Source organism: Nannospalax galili, unplaced genomic scaffold, assembly GCF_000622305.1.
Source record: "Nannospalax galili isolate Female #2095 unplaced genomic scaffold, S.galili_v1.0 scaffold1895, whole genome shotgun sequence".
NCBI lineage: Eukaryota > Metazoa > Chordata > Mammalia > Rodentia > Spalacidae > Nannospalax > Nannospalax galili.
Genome location: NW_008336020.1, coordinates 717,533 through 739,642, shown reverse-complemented (window position 1 = coordinate 739,642; position 22,110 = coordinate 717,533). Strand labels below are relative to the sequence as shown.

General features: G+C 39.4%; 1 protein-coding gene across 4 annotated transcripts in view; it reads left to right on the top strand.

Moving 5' to 3' along the window:
* Positions 1-22,110, top strand: part of Slc25a21 (solute carrier family 25 member 21) — a 221,830-nt gene that overhangs the window by 42,184 nt on the left and 157,536 nt on the right. For 3 of the 4 annotated variants that reach the window (XM_008830827.3, XM_008830824.3, XM_008830822.3), the window contains exon 2: positions 20,745-20,828. The exons of the other annotated variant lie outside the window; for it this stretch is intronic. In XM_008830827.3, the coding sequence (XP_008829049.1) occupies positions 20,745-20,828 (84 nt within the window). The remainder of the gene's footprint in view (positions 1-20,744; positions 20,829-22,110) is intronic. 4 annotated transcript variants of the gene reach the window in all.

Genomic DNA, 22,110 nt, shown 5'->3' with positions numbered 1-22,110 from the left:
ACACACACACACACACACACACACACAAAACTGTGAAATGCCATGAGAATGCCAACAGAGTGTGAATAGTTTTGTAGAGTCAGAGAACCTTCAGCAGGGGTTTAATAATTAAAGGAAGTAAAGTTGTGTTCCTTTTCCTGTTTCATAAGACAGGGCTTTGTTCTAAGCCTGTTCGTCTACCTTTCCTCCCAAAGTGTATGAGCAGATAGGGAGGGGCAAAGAGGTAAGACTAAGAAGGGAGTGGAAAGGAGCCAACATTTGCTGAGAAATAAAGGTACCAAGCATTTTATACACACGATCTTATTTAATTCTCACTGCAAATGGCTAAGTATCACTTTTTCGATAAAGAAGCAGAAATGTTTAGATTTCTTGTCCAAGTTCATACAGTGGGCAAGTGGCACAGCCAGGTTTTGAACCTAGGTCTGTTTGACTTCAAAGCCTTTCCTTTCTTCATAGTATGCCAGAACAATCCTGAGAAATGATAAACAATTTGAAAAATTAACGAAACCTTGACTGTTTGAAATTCAGTACTTTTTTTCCTCCCAAAATTCAAGACACTGTTGCAATGTGCCGACTTGCATATAAAAATAGTAAGGTTTTTCTGTGTTGCGTTTCATATTTGTTTCTTGAAGACTTATGTTTACTATGTTTTAGGTTGCTACTACTTCTGTGTATGTCACTGTTACAAAGTTAACCCATACTTTCATCCATTACACTTTAAAATATGCATATGAGATAAGTGGGCAAATGGCTCAACGAGGGGCAGGAGAGATGGCTTGGAGGTTAAGAGGACTTGCTGCTTTTCCAGAGGACACAGGTTTGATTGCCAGCACCCACATCAGGCAGGTCACAACCACCGGTAACTCCAGTTCCAGGTGCCGTCTTCTGGCCTCCTTGGACACCTGCATACATGTGGTGCACATATACTCGTGCATATGCACACACACAGACACATGAACAAAAACAAATCTTTTTTAAAAGGCCTTGCTGTGAGGACTAGTTGAATTCTTTGTTTCTAGATATTAGATACAGAGAATGAGGAATTTCTGAATTCAGACAATATATTTGATTTTCTGTTTTGATCCAGCAAATGCACATTTCTTAGAAGTCTAACTGTGCTTCATTAATGACCTCACACAATTTTAAATGTTTTTTTAGAGTGCAAAGTTGGTCCTTTGAAAGAAGCTATATCTGCATGCACCCTTACCTTGCCTAATCCCATATCAAATTGGCATTCCAGATTTTGGCTCTTCCATGCCTGACCTATATTAACTGTTGTTTTGTTTTGTTTCTATTGCTTCCTTTTGGTTGATGTAGTCTGTCACTCGATAGTGAGGAAATTAAATTGTTCTGGCACAGTTTTCCCTCCATAGAGCCAGATTTAGTGGAGGCCAATGCCCTTTCCTAAGTAAATACAAGTCAACTGATGAATACTCTCATCTCTGCCTAATATTTAGGAATATATATATATATATATATATATATATCTGTTTTCTAAATTTTTAGAACATTCCTTCTAAGCTTTCAAAAGGGTAAATTCAGTACTAAGAAGGACGTTGTTGATCATTACCAACATATCTAATATATCTACCTGTCTCTTCTTAAAAATTCCCTCCTGCAGTCTTTGCTTTCATGGTCTTTTCTCCCCATCTGCCTGTGAAACACCTTGCTCACTAGTCTTGAACCCAGCTTTCCAGGCATTATAAGCTCATTGCTTCAGATAAATTTTCTCCATTGAATCCCATTCATTCTCCAACCCATCACTTTGTTTGTATATACTGTCTCTTTTAAATATTGATTTATTTTCTGAGTATGTGTATAAATTTTGTTTTGGGAGTTCTATGTATTTACTTTGAATACTTTTCTCATTGCTTCTAATTTTTAAACTTCCTTAGAGATCCCCTTTTGGAATCTTTAGTGCCTGGTACAATTTGTTGTGTACTTTCTAGCCTGACTGAAAAATTTTCTTTAATGAACTTATACAGAAGTTTCACATTTTAATGAAATAAGTCTACTGTCTAATTTGAAGCAAAGTGAAATTATTCAAACACCAATAAATGAAAATTTATTTTAGAAAATTAGCATAGACTCTAATAAAATACTCTGTATTGTTTAATCACACAGAGCAAGAGGAGGAATCCACTTTGTTTTCTGATATTTGTTTAGACATTGTAAAGAGTACCATAAGATGTACCTTTGAAGTGATGGTTTTCACAAGGGTAGAAACGGTCATTTATAGTGTTTAAAAAACTAATCTTAGAAAGGCATAAAGCTGCAAACAGGCAGTAAAAACTTGCTGCAAAGTAGAGACTTTTGAGTACCTAAGAATGTCTTACTATTGACATTTGTTTACAATTTTGTTTGTTTTCCTAAAATTACTTCCAAATTTTCAGTCTTCAGAAAAGCATGAAAAGGTGTAATAATCGTACTTTGGATCCATTAGCTAATGCAGAATATTATGGAAAATTGTTTTAGCTCTTGAAAATCCCCCTACAACTATAAAAGTGCAAATGAGATTGTCCCTGCTGTTTTAGCCAGGCCAGTAAGCCTTCAAGCAATAGGATATTTATAAGAAAATTCCAGACACAGCAGTGCTGCCATGATCCATAGGACCAAACACCCCGGGTTTGTCTCTTGTCCTGTCTAAAGAAGAATAAAGAAGCACAGTTTATAACGCACATCGCTGTCCTGACCCATTACAGTGAGGATGTGTGCATTACTTTATAGAATCATTAGGTTTACTTGGAAGGAGAAAGCACCTTTTACTTTTCACTGTCTTACCCACTCTGGTGATTTTTAGTCACATTGTCTATTAACAGCTCCACCTTCTCTTTCACAGGATCCTGAGAAACTAACCATTACCGTGTTCCACTGAGGGATTTAGCTTTCTTTGAGACTATGCAGATTATCCCTTAATGTTTGGAAAACTCTGTTTCATTTTTATCGAACTAGCAAAGACATAGGCATAGCAATGACTGGAGTATGTGTGCGATTGCACATGGAGCTGTCTGCAGTGCTGTCTTCAGCTGTAGCTCAGACAACCAGAAATTTGAAAGAAGGTTGTGTAAGAGTCGTTTCAACGTTCCTAACTTGATTCAGAATTTAATTTAGTGGCTTACATTGGGTTTTTCATTTTGCTGGCCTTCTAGGCTTCCTTCATTCTAAGGGTTGAGGCATCCCATAAAAGATATGTTTAAGGAACACCAAATGAATCATTTGAATTTTTTTCAGTTCAAGGCTGACCTCATAAAAGTATCTCATTGTGGAACCTTCTCTTACTTCAAACCTGTATAAATAACTCAAGTAGTGAAGGGCTATACAGTTACTAAAACCAAGTTTCTCTGAGGGGAATTGAATTTTGAAATTCGAAATTGAATTGGTGTTTCCTCGACCCTTACACTTGCTCTATGTACTAGAAATGTCTTTCCATACTGATAATGCCACACGCGTTCAGGAATAGCTCTCTGTCTTAAGCATTAGCTTTTAGGTTAAAGGTTTCCAGCAAAAGCATAAATGTGATCTAGATGTGTAACTTTAAATTTACTCATATCCAGACTTTAAAATATTACTATGACATCTGATGAGCAACAATAATGAAAGTAAGAGATAGTTGTAGCAAAACAACGAAGGCTTATTTAATGGGAAAATTGTCTATCCTTCTTTGGTTCTTAAATTCAAATCTAAATTAATTCAAAGAAAGTGAATTTATTTTCTCAGTTGCACTAACCACCTTTCAACTGCTTAGTAGCCACATGTGGCTCAACAGCTACCAATTTGGATAGCAGAATTCTATTAAAAGGTCTTTGTGAGTTTTATGAAAAGCTCTGGTATATTTTTTAAAAAATGTTTTATTTATTATTTTTATTTTATATGTATGAGCATATTGCCTGCATGAGTGTAAGTGCACTCATGTCGTGCAGTGTATTGCAGTGCATGAGGATGTCAGAAAAGGGTGTTGGATTCCCTGGAAATGGAGTTACAGATGGTTGTAAGCCACCAGGTGGGTGCTGGGAATTGAACCAGGGTCCTCTGCAAGACCAGCCAGTACTCTTAACCACTGAGCTATCTCTCCAGCCCCAAGTTCTGATATATTTTAATATTCTTATGTAGTAATTGCTCATGAAAAAAATGATAAAACCAAGGTGAATTCTTTCCATAGATCTACTAGAATTCTGCATAAATAAAACGTTTTTCTAGAGACTGACTAATAATTGTATCTTTCTGATTTTAGCTATGTATGTATGTATGTGCTAGGAGATTTGGTAGAGAAGTAAGACAAAGGAGAAAACTATAATCATTTGATCAGCTCATGACTCTTAGAAGCAGATAGCCATTTCCCACTTTGAATGCCATTGTGAAATCCTAGTAACTCAAAGCTTTGCATACATCCCATGTCATGAAGTTGAGAGCATGGCATATTGAGGAGGAGAGGATGGTGTGGGGTTCCTATGCAGGAAGAAGGGCAGTCGAAATAGTCCTTAAGAATATACTTGTTTGGAAAGGGTACATCTGTTCTCACCAAAAACATAATAGAATACTAGGATTCAACATTCAGAGAAAAATAAGTCCTTGACATAGAACACACCTTTATAGTCACACAGTCTTTATAATACCCTAAGTTAAGCACATTACTAAACCCTCCCAGCTCTGTAAATGAAGACGTGAGATGTGTATAGTAATGATAATTCTTCTTCAGTTAGGCATTCCTGCATTATCTTTTTCTGGGAACTAATGACAATAAAAAGAATTTAAATGATCTATAAAACATGAAACTGGAAATTATGATTATTTGGATCTCAGTTGTTCCTGACAGGCCCAGTGCATTAGGTTGGCATCAATATAATCTCTCTCCTTGATGAATAATCTGGCAACAACATGGTCTGTGGTTATGTCTATTTCTTTCTATTTTACTTATAAATATTTCCACCCTTTTTGCCTGTGTATGTGTGTGGTGTGCATGTATGTGCATATGTATGTTCATGTGTGGGGGTGCACATACATTTGTGTGCACATGCATGTGGAGACCAGAAGTTGACTCTGGGTATTTTTCTCAATCACTTTCTACCTTATGTTTTGAAGCAAAATCTCGTGAACTCATATCCCACCTATTTGACAAGTCTAGTGAGCTAGCTTGCTTCAGGATCCCTATCTCTGTTGGAATTCTAAATGAAAAGACAACGTGACTAATAAATAGAAACTGGCATCAACAGATGGAGATAGCTTTATTAGCCATGAAAGGCAAACAACTTTTCCACAGGAATAGAGATTGTGTGGTGGCATTGGGGGACATCTGGGATTTATAGGTGAGCTCAGAAAAATCCAAGAAGGTAGGTAGTGTCTTCTTGGTGATATCCTGCTCCTTCCTGGGATCTGGGTAGGAGAGATGGGGAGTTCTGTTAGGGGAACCAGGTATCTTCTGCGGGGTGGTTAGTAAGGGACCAGATCTACAAGGAGCTAGATGTTTGGCTAGAGGCCATGTATTCTCGGATATATATATGTATATATATCCTTCCTGGAGTGGGGAGGCAGGGTGGGCAGATGGGCAGTTCATTCATTCGTCAGGTTGATTTTCTACCTCCCCAGGGCTGAAATGTATGTGTGTGTGCTGGAGATCCAAACTCTGGTCCTCATGCTTTCCTGGGAAGCACTTTACTGACTGAGCTATCTCCCCAGTCCAGAACATTCTTGGTTTTGAATGTAAAGGACTTGGATTCTAAAAGATGTTGCCCTAAGAATGTGTATTATTCATAATACACAATTCTGGGGTGGCCCTCATGGCCTCCTTCAGAAATGACCATTACACAAGAAAGTAAGACAGCAGCAGACAGGGGCAAACTCATGGCTGAAGAGGAATGAAAAGAAGGGACAATTTCTCCAGAAAGTGTGAAGTGTGCTGTGTGATGACCTGTTTTAGGGTGCCTGTAAACGTCCTCTTCCCGAGTCTGCTGAAGGGATGGGCCTCAGTGATGCTGCACTGACTGTCTCCTAAGCAATCCAGTACTGGAGAGCTTACCCAAAGGTAACAATCTAGAGAATTTTAGCTATGATATGACTTTGCACTAAGAACCAATAAGAAGCAGATGGCATCCTCAAATTCTGATACGTTAAATGAAGTTATGTATGGATTAATTGCAAAGCTGTGGGCAAAGGTGTAAGAAGCCACAAGGAATAGCTCCATCCTGGGGCTACCAGCAGCAGAGCTAAACCATCACCACCTCGAAACTCAAAGGTGTACACAAAGGGACTAGGGACTAAAACTTAAAGTCCCAAAGAGAGAACTCCATGATAGGCTCTTAGAGCTTCTGTTGACAAAGACAAGAAGCCTGAGGAACTAAAGAAAGAAACCGAAAGGAATATCCCACTTCTTCACCTTCCTTCGGTCTTGCCTCCTGCCACGATTCCGCACTGACCAAACAAACCCAACCAGAAAGCAGAAAGCAGATGACACAGGGATGTTGTCAAGTAATCAATATAAATCATCTCTCAGGACAAGGAGCAGGGTAGGAAGGGTAAAGAAAGATATTTAGCACATCGTGTGACAAAAAAGGAAGACGTGCTAGGTGCTAGGCTTGTATCATTGTATACCTGATTCAGTGTTGTAAGGGACTAGGAAGCACGAGTGGCTAAAGAGGGCACAGAGAGGACAGTGCTGGTTTTGTACTGTAAAAGCAAACCTACTGTAGTAACAAATCTTCTAATTCCACTAATTTAGCTCAGTATTAGTATAGTCACCGATAGCTTGTGCAGATGACCTGGATGATAGGATATCTTCTTTGCTGTGTGGCTTAGAGTCTTTCTGTCTTCTGGCTCTGCACTCACTAGAATTTTGGAGTTCTCTGATTCCAACTTGCAGGTGATATGGTCTTGACATAAGATGTATCTTCTAAGATATAACTTGCATGTGAAACAGACAAGAACATAAAGAAGCTCTGCTCAGTTGCAAAAGCCTCAGTCTGGAAGTGACATCTATCACTTTTGCTTATTCTATCCCATAGGACTGATCAGATGATCTAGGCACATATTATCTGGATACACAGTTGCAAGAGATGTTCTTTCTTGCTAGGCAGTTGTCTACCAGCATTGACTATGCACACACACACACACACACACACACACACACACACACACACACAGTGAGGGATTTTATGTGGCAGCAGATTACTTCTGCATAGATCCTGGTGGAACTGCATATCACTGTCCCAGTTTCCAGAGAAGACCCCACTATACCTTTTTGTCACACTCTGTCTCTCTATAACAACCACTGATTGCTTCCCTATGTAATTGACCTTGAGACATCAAAGTCCTTGATAAAGCCATATCCTCCTAGAATATGGAGTCCCACTATAACAAGTCATCTGCTTATATTTTCACATTTCTAGAAGGTTTAAAATTTGGAATTAATTCAAAGTATTTTTCAATATCTTACTTGAATCTAAAAGTATGATATTGTCAGTTGTATACTTAGTAACTTCTGTCAGAATTTTTCTAAAATTATTTTTAGAATTGCATGTCTTTTGTTTATATTTACTTTTGCACAGGGCAGACCGAAAAGCTTTACTCTCAGATGTAAGTCTGACACAGGCAGTAAGGACAGAAGGCGAAAACACAAGCCACTTCTGACAAGCTGCAGCTCATGTTGATTTCACATGAGCCAGACATTAGGAAAAAGGTTTGTGTCAATGTTTTATCAAAAGCCAAACAAGTGGCTACTGCTCGGTAATCAAGTGAGACTGTCTCAGACTCACGTGGGCAGGAAATGAATATGCTGCTTCCTACCCTGGACAGCGGCTCCCATGGTGACAATACTACGGGAGAAATAAATGCAGCAAGTCTTTCAAATTCTCTGCTTCCTCCCTACATATCAAACAGTAAACTGTTCTCACATGTTGTCTAGTCACTTCTCCTAAGGCAGTTGACTCCTAATGACCAGAAGCAAAAAGGGCTATGAAAAATCCTATATCCAAAATGCACAAACCATCAGGCAACAGTTGCACGTATTTCTAACCTTCTGGTATCTGCTCACTGTCGCCCCAATCTAAACCAGTATGAAATATTATCTTGTGGCACCCCCTCTGGTAACAGGACAGAGGTACTCCTGGTACAGCAGGTTCCTTTTGGCATCTGAACAGGTCACTGGAATAGGAGGCTGCTTAGTGTTTACAATGGTTAAGTGTGTGGGAGCGGTGGCTGGTTATTTACTTTTGTTATTTGTGTGTGTGTGTGTGTGTGTGTGTGTGTGTGTGGTTGTGTGGTTTTCTATATGGTATATGCATTTGTTGTTGTGGGTGTGTGCACATATGTGGGGGAATATGGGGTGGCCAGAGGTAGATTTGGGGTGTCTTCCTTGATTGCCTTCCACTTTATTTTTGAGATATCATTTCTCACTAAACCTGAAAATCAGGGCTTCCAGGCCAGTTAAGTTTCATGACTCTGATGCCTGGCTCTGCTCCCGCCACCACCGCAGCACTGGTATTACAGATGCGGCTGGCCATGCCTGTTTTTAATGTGGGTTCTGGGACCTCAGACTTAGGCCCCCCTGCTATAGGCAGCAAGCACTTTACAGCCTGAGCATCTCACTAGCCCCTACGTTTACTTTTCAAGTGAAAAAAATTGTATGCTTTTGTTGTGTATGCTTTTTTTATGCTTTTTAATTCTGGTCTTAGCTAAAACTCAGCCTGACAGAAGTATTACTTCTAAAATGACACACTTATTTGAACCAATCTTCATTTCAGAAAATTCTCTCTGCATCACATACTTTCAGTTGCAGATATATTGACTTCACCATTGGATATTCTTGATTCTTGTTTTATCTCAAAAGTGGTCTGCATTCAAGTGAATGAAGAAAGGGGGGACTCCATACCAACTAGCCTATACATTAGATCAAGGTTTTTAAAAGGAGATTTCGAAGTATGGAATTGCAGCTGTCCCATGACTTTTGCCAGAATTCAACCTAACACTCAGGAGTAAGTGTGGGCTTAGCAGTTCCAAAAGCATCTGACTGGGAATCAGAATCCTTTATGGTGGTTTTTCTTTTTCTTTCTTTCTTTTTTCTGTCTCTTTTGCCTCCATCCCTAAGAAGTTGTGTGGTACCAACAGAACCAACAAAAAGCCACAGTGATTTGGTCTGAATTCTGAAAATACAGGTTTTTAGAAAGACATTTTCCTATTTTTCTCAGATCATCAAACTAAACACACATCTTTGAGAATCTAAATAACAGACACTCACCACACAGTCCATAATACAGAAGTGGAAAACACAAAAAACACGGAAGAGCATTTTATTCAAAGAAACAAACAAACAGAAGCCACAACAGAAGCCCCGGAACGAACTGGAGAAGGAGCTGCTGAGCCGGGAGTCGCCTGTGCTTTGTGCCATCATCCTCTTCCTCTTCCTCAGTTATAAGTAGATGATGTTCAGCCTCAAGGAGCCATGGCACACTTTATGAAGCCCTTGGAGTGGGACCAGAAAGGACTGGAGCACAAAGCAGCAGGGCCATCCTTCCAGAGGGAGGAGAGACGGAGCCTCCATGACAGCCTATGGGCAGTGGGCGGCTGGCTCTGCCCTCGTTTCAGCACAACCCATTCTCAGGGAAACCCCAGCCTCAGCCAGCAGCCGCTCATCTCAGAAACGGTGGCGCGGAGCTGAGAAACAGCATGCTCAGTTATGGTCTCTGAACACCGAAAAAATAACGTTGCAAAGGCCAGGCAGTACTGGCCATGAACTTGACTCGTAGGATGCCCTCCTTGTGCCCTCACTAAGAACCATGAGCAGGTTAGAAGCTCTGTCCTTGGCACGTTGCTAATTTCAAGTCTGAACTGGAGCATAAGGGATGAACGCAGGAGATAGAGTGGAGAGCAGAAGCAGGAAGTAGGAAGGACGCTTAGAGACAGACATACTGACGTGTGAGAACGCACTGCCTCTCAGTAACTGAGAAGATAGCACAAACTACACAGGAAACAAAACCCAAAAAGCCCTTTGAGGCCTTTGATGTGAGGACTGGTCTCAAGCCTAGCCAAGCCAGAAGAGCTCACTGGCTCACAGCACAGGAGAGCAGGTCCCATTCAGAAGGGCCCCACACAGCAGGGTGTGGTTGCACACTCCTGTAATCCTAGCACTTGTGAGGCTGAGGCAGGAGGATCAAAAGTTTGAGGCCAACTTGGGCTATGCGGCAAGACCTTGCTTGAGAAACAAAAAACAAACAATAACAAAAAAAGACCCAACTGACCCTAAAAATGATGTGTTGGTTTCCTTGTACTGTGGGGAAGGCAAGTGAAAATACCGATAATTGGGCCCCAGACAGCCGGTTGTTAATGTTTTAATGCTCCGTGTTTGTCCCCTACTGCCGTTCAAACGTAGTTGAGCTGAATTTAACACTTGGATGCCTAGTTCATCATGACACCCAGTAAATATGACTTCATTTGAATTCTGTATAAATTTCACTATTTGGGATACCTTTTGTTCCTTTTTACTCAGCTATAAGGTGTTAGCCGTAAAGAGAGAGGTGAGGCTACAGTCTGAATCGAGTCTCCTGCTTCGATTTTATGACCATTAGTAGAATGGGGGCAAGAGCAGTTTCACTGAACACAAGAGCTCACCCCAGGAGCAGCTGGAAAGAGGGACTTTACCTCCCAGGTCACCATTGGAAGGTTCTCCTTCAGGTCCTATTTCAGATGAATATCTTATGTTTAGAACTTGTGCTTTAGAACCTAGGTTGCCCAAGATGCCCATCTAGATTTCAGCTGTAAAACAGAGTTACTTTTAAGGTAATTATGCTTCAAGATATAAAGTTATATAAAAGTTGCTAGTCACAGTAAGATCAGAGTTGCATAAAATTAAATGACTTGAACTGCTTTACACCATTTTGCTGCCTTCCAAAGTACCTAGTTGTAATACTGTCAAATTATGGGTTGCCTTTTATTAAGCATTTATTTAGATAATGAAACAGTTTCCTGTATGGGTTCTATGGACAGGTTAGGCCTGCTTGTGAGTTAAATTAATTCATGTACCTCTTCAGTTGGAAAAATTGTAAGCCATTTAAAAATAACTTTTAACATATTATTTGATGATGACCCCCCCACTAGGGTTGTTTTGAGTGTATATTAATACATAGTGGAATGTTCATAATTAAAATAATTCAGCGGAAAAAAGGAAAGAGGAGTGGAAGAAAGGGAGAAGGAAGGGAAGGGAACAGAGGAGACAGGAGGTGGAAGAAGGAGCTCAGTAGTTGATCCTGGCCTTGACTACATTCCCCAGGTACATGTTAGGCACTTAAACACTTGGACATAAATGAACCCATGGCATAACTAGCAAACATATTTTCTTATGGACGTTCAGTAGATATTGAACCACTTGGCTGAAAAAGATCACAATGCCTCTGTCTTTGAGTATAACTTTATTTAAACCCTCCTCCAAATATGTCCATCCCAGCTCTTCGTGAAGAACTCTTTCTCCATCCACCATCTTATAGCCTGACAAGTGAGGAATCAAATGAAATAGTGTCTTGGAAAGCTGGTGTTCACTCACAGTTAATGGAAAGCTTACTCTTCAAAGTTCTAGCGTTGAACCTTGGTATTAGTTGGGTGATCTACAAGAAACATTATTCCTTTGTTGCTAATGAAAAAGCTTGGGTTGGGAAGAACAGTCACATTGATCATTCGCTGAATTGGAGGTGAATTTAGATGAATGTGAAACTCCAGAGAAACTTACTTCCACTAGCCTGATGCATTCTAGGTCCAAGCTAGTACTTCCTCTTTTTATGTTCACCAAGTGACTGTAACCTTACAATATAAGGAAACTGAAATTAAAGGACACCCTAAGATGAGAATAAATGTCCTTTCTAAAAGGACCATTTGTAAAAATGTCCTCTGGTATGAAAAATGTATGTATATAAGTACTGTGATTGGCATTTCTTCATCGTTTTGGGGCTCTGTCTGCCAATGATATGCTTTTGGAAACTGCCCTTATTTGGACCTGATCACAATTGATCCAAATCTTAGTGAACTACAAGGTCAATCTTGATATAAAAATAAAAACTTCCTTCTCTATGATAAGCGCATTTTCTTCCTCATTAGCCAAGTTTATTATTTCCATTCCACATGTTTCTTTCTAGCATTTATACTCATGAATGCAAAGAAACCATTTGCTCTTTTAATCTTTCTTCCTTGATAAGCATCCTTATCAATGCAAAATAAACCATACCACAGGCACATTTGATCCATTAAAATAAAATGGAATAATCTCTCATGTCTCCAGACCCTCTGTATTCTCTGACGTTTTCCCTTGCTGGGACTCCGGCCCATGGTCTCTGCTGTGTAATTAGTTTCTGTGAAGTGGCTCAGTTCCCAGAGCCAGTGAGGGGGGTCTGGCAGATCTGACCATGTTTGAATCGCCTGCTCTGGAAAACTTTTATGGCAGCTAGAAATCAAGAACTTCAGTCTCATCTTGAACAACTCTGAAGAACGAGCTGAAGTTCCAGACGTGAGTGGTGCTTCTCTGTGACCACGTAGAAGATACTAGTGGTGAATGCATCCAAGGAAACGGGTGGAAGGGTGGAACAGAAAAGGGCATGGCTAGCTTTTGGGGAGGTGGGGGTGGTAACTAATTGTTTTGTGAACTTGCGGAAACTATGAAATTTGTTATAACTGTGGTAATCCTCAGGTATTCTTGTTACCTTGCTAGTAAGTTTTATTTCTAACCTTCAATCCATCTCTCCCTCATTTCCCAAGTATGAACTGGTTATATGTTAAATAAATGACTAGCCGAGATTAATGCACTTGGAAGACTGTAGATTGGTATGTTTCTGAGTATCTGTGGTATTAAATATGAGACTTTATTAAATGTATGTATATTTATGCATGCATATATATTCAGAGAGGCAGACTACAATATCATCTTAAGCATAGCTTTGTGGGGGTTTTACTTTGTTTTGTTTGATGTGACATGTGTCTTACAAAACAAAATAATTGAAAGTCATGTTAGTCAAGCTTTTGTGTAATTGAGACCAGTTTATGCCTAGAGCATTCTAATTATACAGCCATGTTAATTAGTCTACTTTATTACTTGTGGTTTAACATTATTAGATTTAGGTTGTAATCTCTAGTGATCATTTGCCTCTGACTTGTTAACTAGTATGTTGTCGTTAAAATAAATTTTAGAATTACATTGTCTGTGTACTTGGTTATTATCCCATAAGTAATAGAAACAACTGGAAGAACTTGTGCCAGGTGGTGCAGTAAGCTCTCTTATCATAATTCATTTTGCAATGTCAAATTTTACATAGACTCTAAATGCTAGAAACACCGTGTCTTACAACGAGGCAAGATAGTCAAAACTAGGTCTACTTCACCACACTAATGAGAGACATGTAAGTAAATGTTTATTGTAAGAAAACATGTAGTTGGCAAGTGATGAACCATTTTAGGATAGTTAAGTGTCTATTAATGTGTAAATTGTAAAATGTCCAGAGCATTAGCTTTTAAGTCTTGTTGGCTTGTGGGAAGAGCTGCAATTAGATGTGTCTAGGATCACAGGAAATTATTTAAAATATATCAGGCTATCTGGGGTGAGCTGATATTTCAGAGAGATAATATTTTTAAAGCTCTGTTAAAGAACATGTTCAAAATTACATGGCACAGAGGATTTACCTCGCTTTTGTGGTCTTGCCAAGTTGTCGTCACCTTATCTCTAGTAATTATCAAGGCCGACTGAGCACTCCAGTGACATATTTCTTCAAATTATAAGCTGTTTTATAATTGCATAGAGAAATTTATTGGTCTCCTTTACAATATCATAAATGCTATGCCAAAATGTAGCCCAGCCCACCTACACCTACTAAAGACATGGAATTTAGACAGGTATACTTGCCAGGTGTAAGTTTCTACTTCTTTTATATGGCGAAAATGACTAAGCAACAATCAGGAAAATTCTTCTTTCCTTGAACTTTTAGACAAATTTTACACACAGCCGAATACACACAAGCATAGCTTTTGAGCCTCAGCTGGCAATCACTGCTTGAGCAGAGTCAAATACTACAACCCTTGTGGACTTGTTAGCAGTATTTTAGGGTGTTAATTGGTGCCAGGCCAGGACCTGTGAGCCCAGTGAGCAGAGGTGATGCCTAAATCAAGGTGAGCCAAGCTCCTGGATGCCCCGTTTAGCACACGCAGTCAACGTGGTTTTATAGATAGTCGCTAATACCTCTGTTCCTTAATGTTCCTTCTTTTCCAGAGGCGTTTGCATGTCATTCAGCTTTGGTTTCCCCAAATTCTTCCCCCTTTGCATTCGGGGGATCTCCACTAGTTTTAAGATGCTAAACTATGTTCTTCCTACATGATTTTAGGCTTCTTGAATTTTATCAATTTCCAAGGCAAAGTTATGTGGAATATTATGTTTAACCTAAAATGAAACAAAATACTCATAGCTAGCTTTCAAAAAAAGTTCACATTTAGACTCACCAATTACTATTTGAAAGTCAAGGTCTGGACACAGATGAATGTTACAATGAAACTTTTCCTCTGCATCTATGAAAGAAGACCAAAAGAATGTTTTGGAGCTGGCACATGTGCTATGGCACATGCAAGCACACACATACACACAATACATAAATCTATGTAATTTAAAATTTTTAAAAACTCATCTTTTCAAAATTGGCAGCAGCCATGGGCTTTCTGCAGGTGCGGCAGATCCTGAACCCAGAGGCTTTCGTTTCAAAGGAGGGTAGCATTTCTTCTGTCAGAAGGTGATTTTCTTTTTCAGAACACAGAAAACAAATACATGTAGTGAGAAAATTTCCAGCTCTGTGCTTTCTGGTCCTTTTCCCACAGTTGGTGAGGTGGGTACGTATAAGTAAGTTTCAAAACCGCTGACATGTCTTTGCCTGTTTGCTCTGACTTTGTGCTCATCCAATGAACTAGAAAGCAAACATACTCTATAGGACCGACATCTTATTTAAGTGAGATAGACTAATTACAGTGACTTAAAATCTTTATTTAATCTTCCTACAGCTATCCTTTTAATGTGTTCTGTAATTGCAAACCCTTTGGTCTGTTAATCTCTGATTCATTACTGGGCTTCTTAACTGTTTATTAAGAAGCACATGTAATATTCTGGTAATTACTGATAATCTTTGCTCATAGCACATTTGCAAAGATCTCTGCAGGGAGTTCCATCGCGTTCATCACTATGTGTCAGGGTACAAGCTTTATTAGCAGTCTCCCACTCCTGTAAAATATAGGTTTCTACAATAAATGAAATGTCCCTTCTTTCTTACGAATAAGAAACTCAAGTATTAACTCTGTGTTGCTCTTGCTCCAAAATCACACTGTCCTCTGCTGTCTGCTGTTCCATTTTACCACTGAGGAGAAAGGCAGGAGAGGGATTACATCACATATCTCAACAGTTTACACTATGAGTCAGTGGTAACACTGGAATTATAACTGGTGGCTCCCTGTCTGTGTCTGCACTGTGCCTCACCTCCTTTGACACAAAGGTGGAATGGCTTTGGTGTCTAATGCGCTGTGGTGGAATTCAATGCCACTGAGGAGAAAAAGGTGCCACTTAAGAGTTTTGGCAGCGAGGAGCCTTACCTCCCCACCCTAAACAAAACCAAAGCTTGTCACCTCCTCTTTGGTAGCTAAAATCCTTCTAACAGAGGACAAATTTTGGCAGAGAGTACATCAAAGTAAAAATGACAATAAGGAGAAATGTTTGATGTGAATTCTTTCTGGAAGCAGGACCGAATGGGGAAAGGTGATGGGAGGCAGCACAAAAGCTGATTTACTAGAAAATGATCCAGAGGTGAGCAATCCCAGAAATAACCTTCACCAAGGATGTGATTTGGATTTGGCAGCAGTACAATGCGATGGCTAACATCAGCCTTGGTCCCCAAATTTCCTTCAGGTCCCTCCCCGAGTTCTTACCAAATAATCACCAAATGATCTGCTTCAAAAAGCATAGGGCTAGTTAGATTGCTCTGTGGGTAAGGCTATTCACCTCCAAGCCTGGTGACATGAGTTTGCTCCCTAGCAACACACAGTGGAAGAAGAGAACAGACTCTTGTTAGTTGTGTGCTGACCTCCACATGCATGCTGTGGTGCATGCACATGCACACACACACACACACACACACACACACAGAGAGAGAGAGAGAAATGTAATTTAAAAATTAAAACAAAAAATAAAAAATAATATAAATAAGAATGAAAAACAGAGTGTGTGCTATGTAAGTGTTGCTCGAAGACAAATCCTACCCCTCACCCTAGTCTAACTCTTTGCGGTTAATTACTGTATACTCATGTAAAGATGTGAGTATATAATACATCCTGAAACCTTTAGCCCTTTGGAAATAAGACATTGTACAAATTTGAAATTTTGACATTTTCAAATAGCTTAATCCTAAGACTTTGAAGCCATTTCACCTACAAACATCCTTCTGTGGCCACATCCTCACAAGTATTCCAAGTTGAAGTAACATAGCTAAACAGGCCGACAAGTTTACAAATGGTCTCGCTGAACACATGTAGTGAGTGGGAAGTGCTACAGTCGTGATTCTTAAGAAATCGACAGAGAAATTAGTCTGTGAAAACAAATGCACTTTTACGTGTTATGTACATTTATGTGTGAACTTTGAGCAGCCCTTCCTGGCCCTGGTGGTTACCACAGTAACAGGTTCAGTATTTGTGGTGGGGCCGAGGCTAGGGCTGTGTCCTCCCTTTTGTGAGGTGTGTGGAGTCTTACACTGGCAGGCTGCACAGCAGTCTGCCTGACTCTCCAGTAGAGTAGCAAGGATTTGGACCACACTCCTTTCTCCTGTGTTTGAATCTGACTGGATGTTAGGCACTGAATCTTTCTTAAATGTTACTGTGTTGTCAAGTTTGTCTGTTTGGCAGTGAGTATTCTTTCTTATAAGAGAAGTTACTCAGATGGAGATTCCAGATGTGACCGTACTGCTTTGTAAGGATAATGGCAAGGTTCAAGCTTTCTTTTCAATACAATCAAGAGAAGTGTGGCCTTGCCTTTGCAGTTTTACAGACTTGTATTACGTAACTGGAATATTGTCTCCCTAAGCGTAGACAGAATTTGTTAGCACAGAATGCAGCTTGGACAATGCTGACGTAAAGCTTCAGTCTCTGAGAGAAGCCTTTTAAGTTGCTGAAACACAGCAGACAGGAAGAAGGAAATTGCTGGTTCACATGATCGACCAAATACACTGGAATCATATCAACTTGAAACTGCTTCCTTAGAACTGATAACTCTCTGATCAGAATAAGTAAGGTCAGTGTAACTAAATCCTACACGGACTTTCTCTGCAAAGTGTAGACACACCGGATATGAGACATCCAGAAGAAGAGACGGGGTCCTGCTTCTGGCTTGTTTGGCCCTCCACCTGTGTCAGTAGTAGGAACGTTCCGAGGCATCCTCACCGTGCCCTCCTCTTTCGTTGCTCATGCAGTGTAGCTTGTGGTCTCACGTGATAACTTTGGCATTGTCTTCAGCTTGCGATGAACGTAGCATCACTTTACTCATCAGATAGCGTCTACACAGACTCCTAATGGATCCCACTGAGCATTCTTATTCCCTGTTCTAAAGTGAGGGTGGGGACTGAAAGTTTAATCATAGATTTTTCGCCTAAAGAGAGCTGTCCCTCGCTTTCCTCCTGTCTCAGTGTCTCTACAAAGTACTATTTTCTGTCAGCAGCTGTTCACCCACTGACAAATCATTTCTAATAACAGTAATACAAGTATAATAAAACTCATTGGCTGGCATCTGATACTCTGAAACACCATTTCTACACATTATTCCTTCCATATACCATTACTTCTTTACGTAGCTCCTTCACCAAACTACAGGTTTCTCAAATGCAAAACGGCTTATTTCTTTGCAGAATTCCAAGAAGTGGAGCACATGTTACTTAGTTTTGCTCAATGACTCGTATTAACTAAATTAAATTACATTGGAATTATTTTTTGAATAGAAAAAGTTTCAAATAGGGAGTGAAGTGCCTAGATTTCTAATAGGTTATTTGTGCATCTTTGTGCATGTCTGGGTAATACCCGAACTTGGAAATAGCTTGGACAAAGCTGAGCCTCTAATCACAGCAGTAAAAGAGGGGTTAAGGTTCACTATAAGTTAGAGGTGCTTATAGTGGTCCACCTGCTGACTCTCAGTGTTCTCTAGGAACAGGGTCATGCACCTGTGAGGTGGCCATTCCGAGAACTGAAGTGACCAGCTGAGGAGCAAAGGGAAAAATAAATGCTCTCCACTGGGCTTTGATTCTCTCACCTGGGTGCTCTCCTCTAAACCCACTTAGGTCTCCACCCATCCTGAGCAAACGAGGGTAAGCTGAGTGCCAGAGCATCTTCTGGAGGAAACCCAGCACAGGCTGCAGCTCAGAGGAAAATGTTCCTCATTTTGCCATCAGGAAGGATGGTTTTCCCTTGCTGGCCTTTGGTCTGTTCTCCACCTGGCCTGCTTACCCCGCTAGTCTGCTCTTTTTGAATCCCACGAGGACCCGTTCAAATCCCTTCCACTTCCTGAATCTCTTCCTAACCCTTCAGAGAAAACAGTAATTCCCCCCTCCCCCTTGAACACTTGGACAAAATGTTGCCCGAGCTTCTTGACATTTCAGGTGTTAGGGGGTTAGCAAATACTCTTATATTGTCAATCTTTTCTCATAGTTCTTTCTTATACTTGTTAAGGATGGACAAAATGCCCTAGATTTTTATAAAAGCCTTAGCATCCTGTTTCATTTGGCACACATTAGGAAAATATTTGGTAATTTGGAATAAAAGCATCTAGAAAGGAATTTGACGAAGATAAATATATTTAGTGAAAGATTATTATAAATATGAGAAATACATGTAATGCGTTCATAATATGTGAAATTATTTTAAATAATTTTATTAAACAATTGTAATAGAAAAATCTTAGATCTCTCAACTAGAAATGAGGAAACATTATTTAATAGTGAACAGAGGTTACAAACATACAAATGTAGATAAGGAGCTGCTTATTTGAGCTACAACCCAAATCACGTTTTGGAAACTACAGTATGTGCTTCACAATTATTTGTTGTACAGGCCCCTACCTAGTTCTTCTATTATATTAATTTCTGTGTAATATTAATTTATATGTATCCAAAATTATCTACATGCTATAGTCCACAAATACCTAGACAATCAAGTTTGGTTCTTATTCTAGACAGACCACTTACTGCGTGTTTTAAGCCAGCAGTATACATACGACAGAAGCACCTCTGGATCCAAAATAGTTTAAATGAACTAGTCATCCTGGTCCATGGTCTTCTGATAACCTCTGTTCAATCTGAACTATGTGTGTGTTTGTGTGTGCATGTGTGAGGGTGTATGCAGGTGCACATGTCTGCATAGGTACATGTGGGGGCCAGATAACAACTTTGGATGTTACTCCTTCTCAAGTACAGTCCTTGTTTTTTGGAGGCAGTGTCTCTCAGTGACCTGGGGTTCACCAAGTAGGCTAGTCCAGTTGACCACTGAACCTCAAGGACCCCCCTGTCTCCCTCTCCCCGGTGCTGGGCCTAGAATTGTACAGTACATTATTCATAGAAATGTTAATATCACAATGCTAATGATACGAGAAAATGTCTTGACCTAGATAATAGAGCATTTATTTTGACGTGTCTACCAGGGGGAAAAAAAGAAATGTGAAATTATGTCAGGAAGCAGAAGAGGGAGAAGGGCCTTAAATCAGAACTTGAGGTAAAGAAGTAAAAAAACAAGGGGTAGGTAGACTAAATAATCTAGAGAATGAAGAAAAATTGGCATATAACAGAGATGAGAATATTTATTATCATGTCTTTAGAAATAAACCCCCAAATACTGGTAACATCTATGTTTAGTGGGTTAAAGCTAAAGATAGCCGACCATACATGAAAAAGAAAAGAACACATTTTTAATGAGCAACAGCTATACACAGAGCACTGTGCCTCTGCAAAGACCTTCTTCCATCATGAAGTAGTGACAGTAAATGGAGCCCAACATAAATCACAATTCTTCAAATGCTAATTTGCCAGAACTCATTCAGAGTTCACACTCCGAATCCAATTTGTAGACTACTAACTGTTCTGTATTTTTAAACTTTATATTGAATAGTCATCAAGAAAAATTATTTAAGATTATAACTATATATTTATTCCATACACATCTACAGATTTCTGAAGTGTGTATTAAAACTACATAACATCTGTATATGCTTTTCACAAAAGAAAAATATCTAAATGCCTCAAGAAGTATCTGCCTGGCTGAGAAACAGAAGCATAGGATTTATTATTAAAGTACAAAGGAAGGAATGGGGCTGGAGAGGTGGCTCAGAGGTTAAGAGCACTGACTGCTCTTGCAGAGGACCTGGGTTCGATTCCAAGCACCCACAGGGCAGCTACGAACCGTCCTTAACTCCAATTCCAGGGGAATCCAAAGCCCTCTTCTGACCTCCGCAGCATTGCATGACGTGGGTGCACTCACATACATGCAGGCAGTACACTCATACACATAAAATAAAAAATAATATTTAAGTACAAAGGAATAAACGCTACATAAACAAGACAAAGATTATGTAAGGAAAATAAATCAATAAAATCCTATAGTAAAAATTGGAATATTTTTAGTTAATCTGTAAAAAAGGCTGAGTTTCTAAGACTGAAAAACAAGAAAAGCTATTCAGCAAAATCTTTAATTTGGGCTTTTGTGTCTTTGCTTGATTTTATTTCCAGGTTCCAGATTCAGAGACAGGCAGTGGATCCACACAGTTATAAGAGCTTAGGAGACAGCTTTCGGGTGATTTTCCGAACAGAAGGGTATGTACTGTGTTTCATATATAGACTCTATGTCAATATGGGCATTTTAATGTATTTGTACTTAACATATTTTCTTATCTTAAACAGTTTCCTTTCCTATTTTTACTAGGAAAATAATTCTTAAAATTGTGCCTTGCTTTTTGTTATAATTTTCTAATATGGTACAAAACTGTATATAAAGGAAACCACTCCACAAGGAGCGTTAATAACCAGTTCAATGACCTGAGGGCACTTTATAGCTTATGGCAGGAAGGCCTCGAAGTTTTCTTAACTAAGATTATCTAAACATAATAGTTTTGATTTACTTTGGCACTTAAATATAATGCCTAAACTCACCCTTTGTTAAGAATATACAATCAAAAAAGATCTTTGTTAAAAACTGGTGCATTATATTCACTGTTGTATCTGTTAGATGATCAGATAACTCGAATGGTTTGTTTGAGAAGCTAAAAAAAAGTGCCTTTGATGTGTAAATTTAGCTGCAGTACAATTTTCTAAATTATATTTTATAATAACAAACATGCTATATTCACTTTTGAAAGTGGTTTTCATGAGAATTAGTTGAAATAAGAGGTGTTCAACTTTTTATTACAGAGAGAGACAGAGAGACAGAGAGAGAGAGAGAGAGTCCACACATATATGACTACACCTGCCACAGTGTATCAGTAGAGGTCAGAGGACAGCTTGCAGGAATTGTTTCTCCTTACACCTGGTGGGTCCTGGGGCTGGAACTTAGGTTGTCAGGCTCGGCAGCAAGTGCCTTTACCCACTGAGCCATCTCACCAGCCCAAATTTTAATAGTATTATATATACTAGGCATTCTCCTTACAACTCTGTGAGGTAGATTCCATGCCAGTTGGATAGATAAATCAATAAAGACTTAAAGAAGTTAAAAATAAATGTTGGGGCTGGAGAGCTGGTACAGTTATTAAAGACTCGGCTCACAACCAAAGAGACAAGAAATAGGTGTTGGTGCTAGGACTCAAATCCAAGTCTACTCACCCCAAAAGCCCATCCTTTGACCACTGCAGTTCACTACCTCACTCACCAGGTAACACTGTAAATGCTATTCTGCTTGTTGTTTAACTCAATTGCAACTATATCATGGCTGTCTTGCTATGCCAGCATAATAATATATTTATGTGCTACAGTTTATTCAACAAAACTCCTTAATGAATATTTATGTTTCCCCAGACTTCACTATCACAAATAAAAATATAGTAAATATACTTACACAATCTTTGCATTTGTGTGTGCATATATACATTTTCCTGTTTTAATA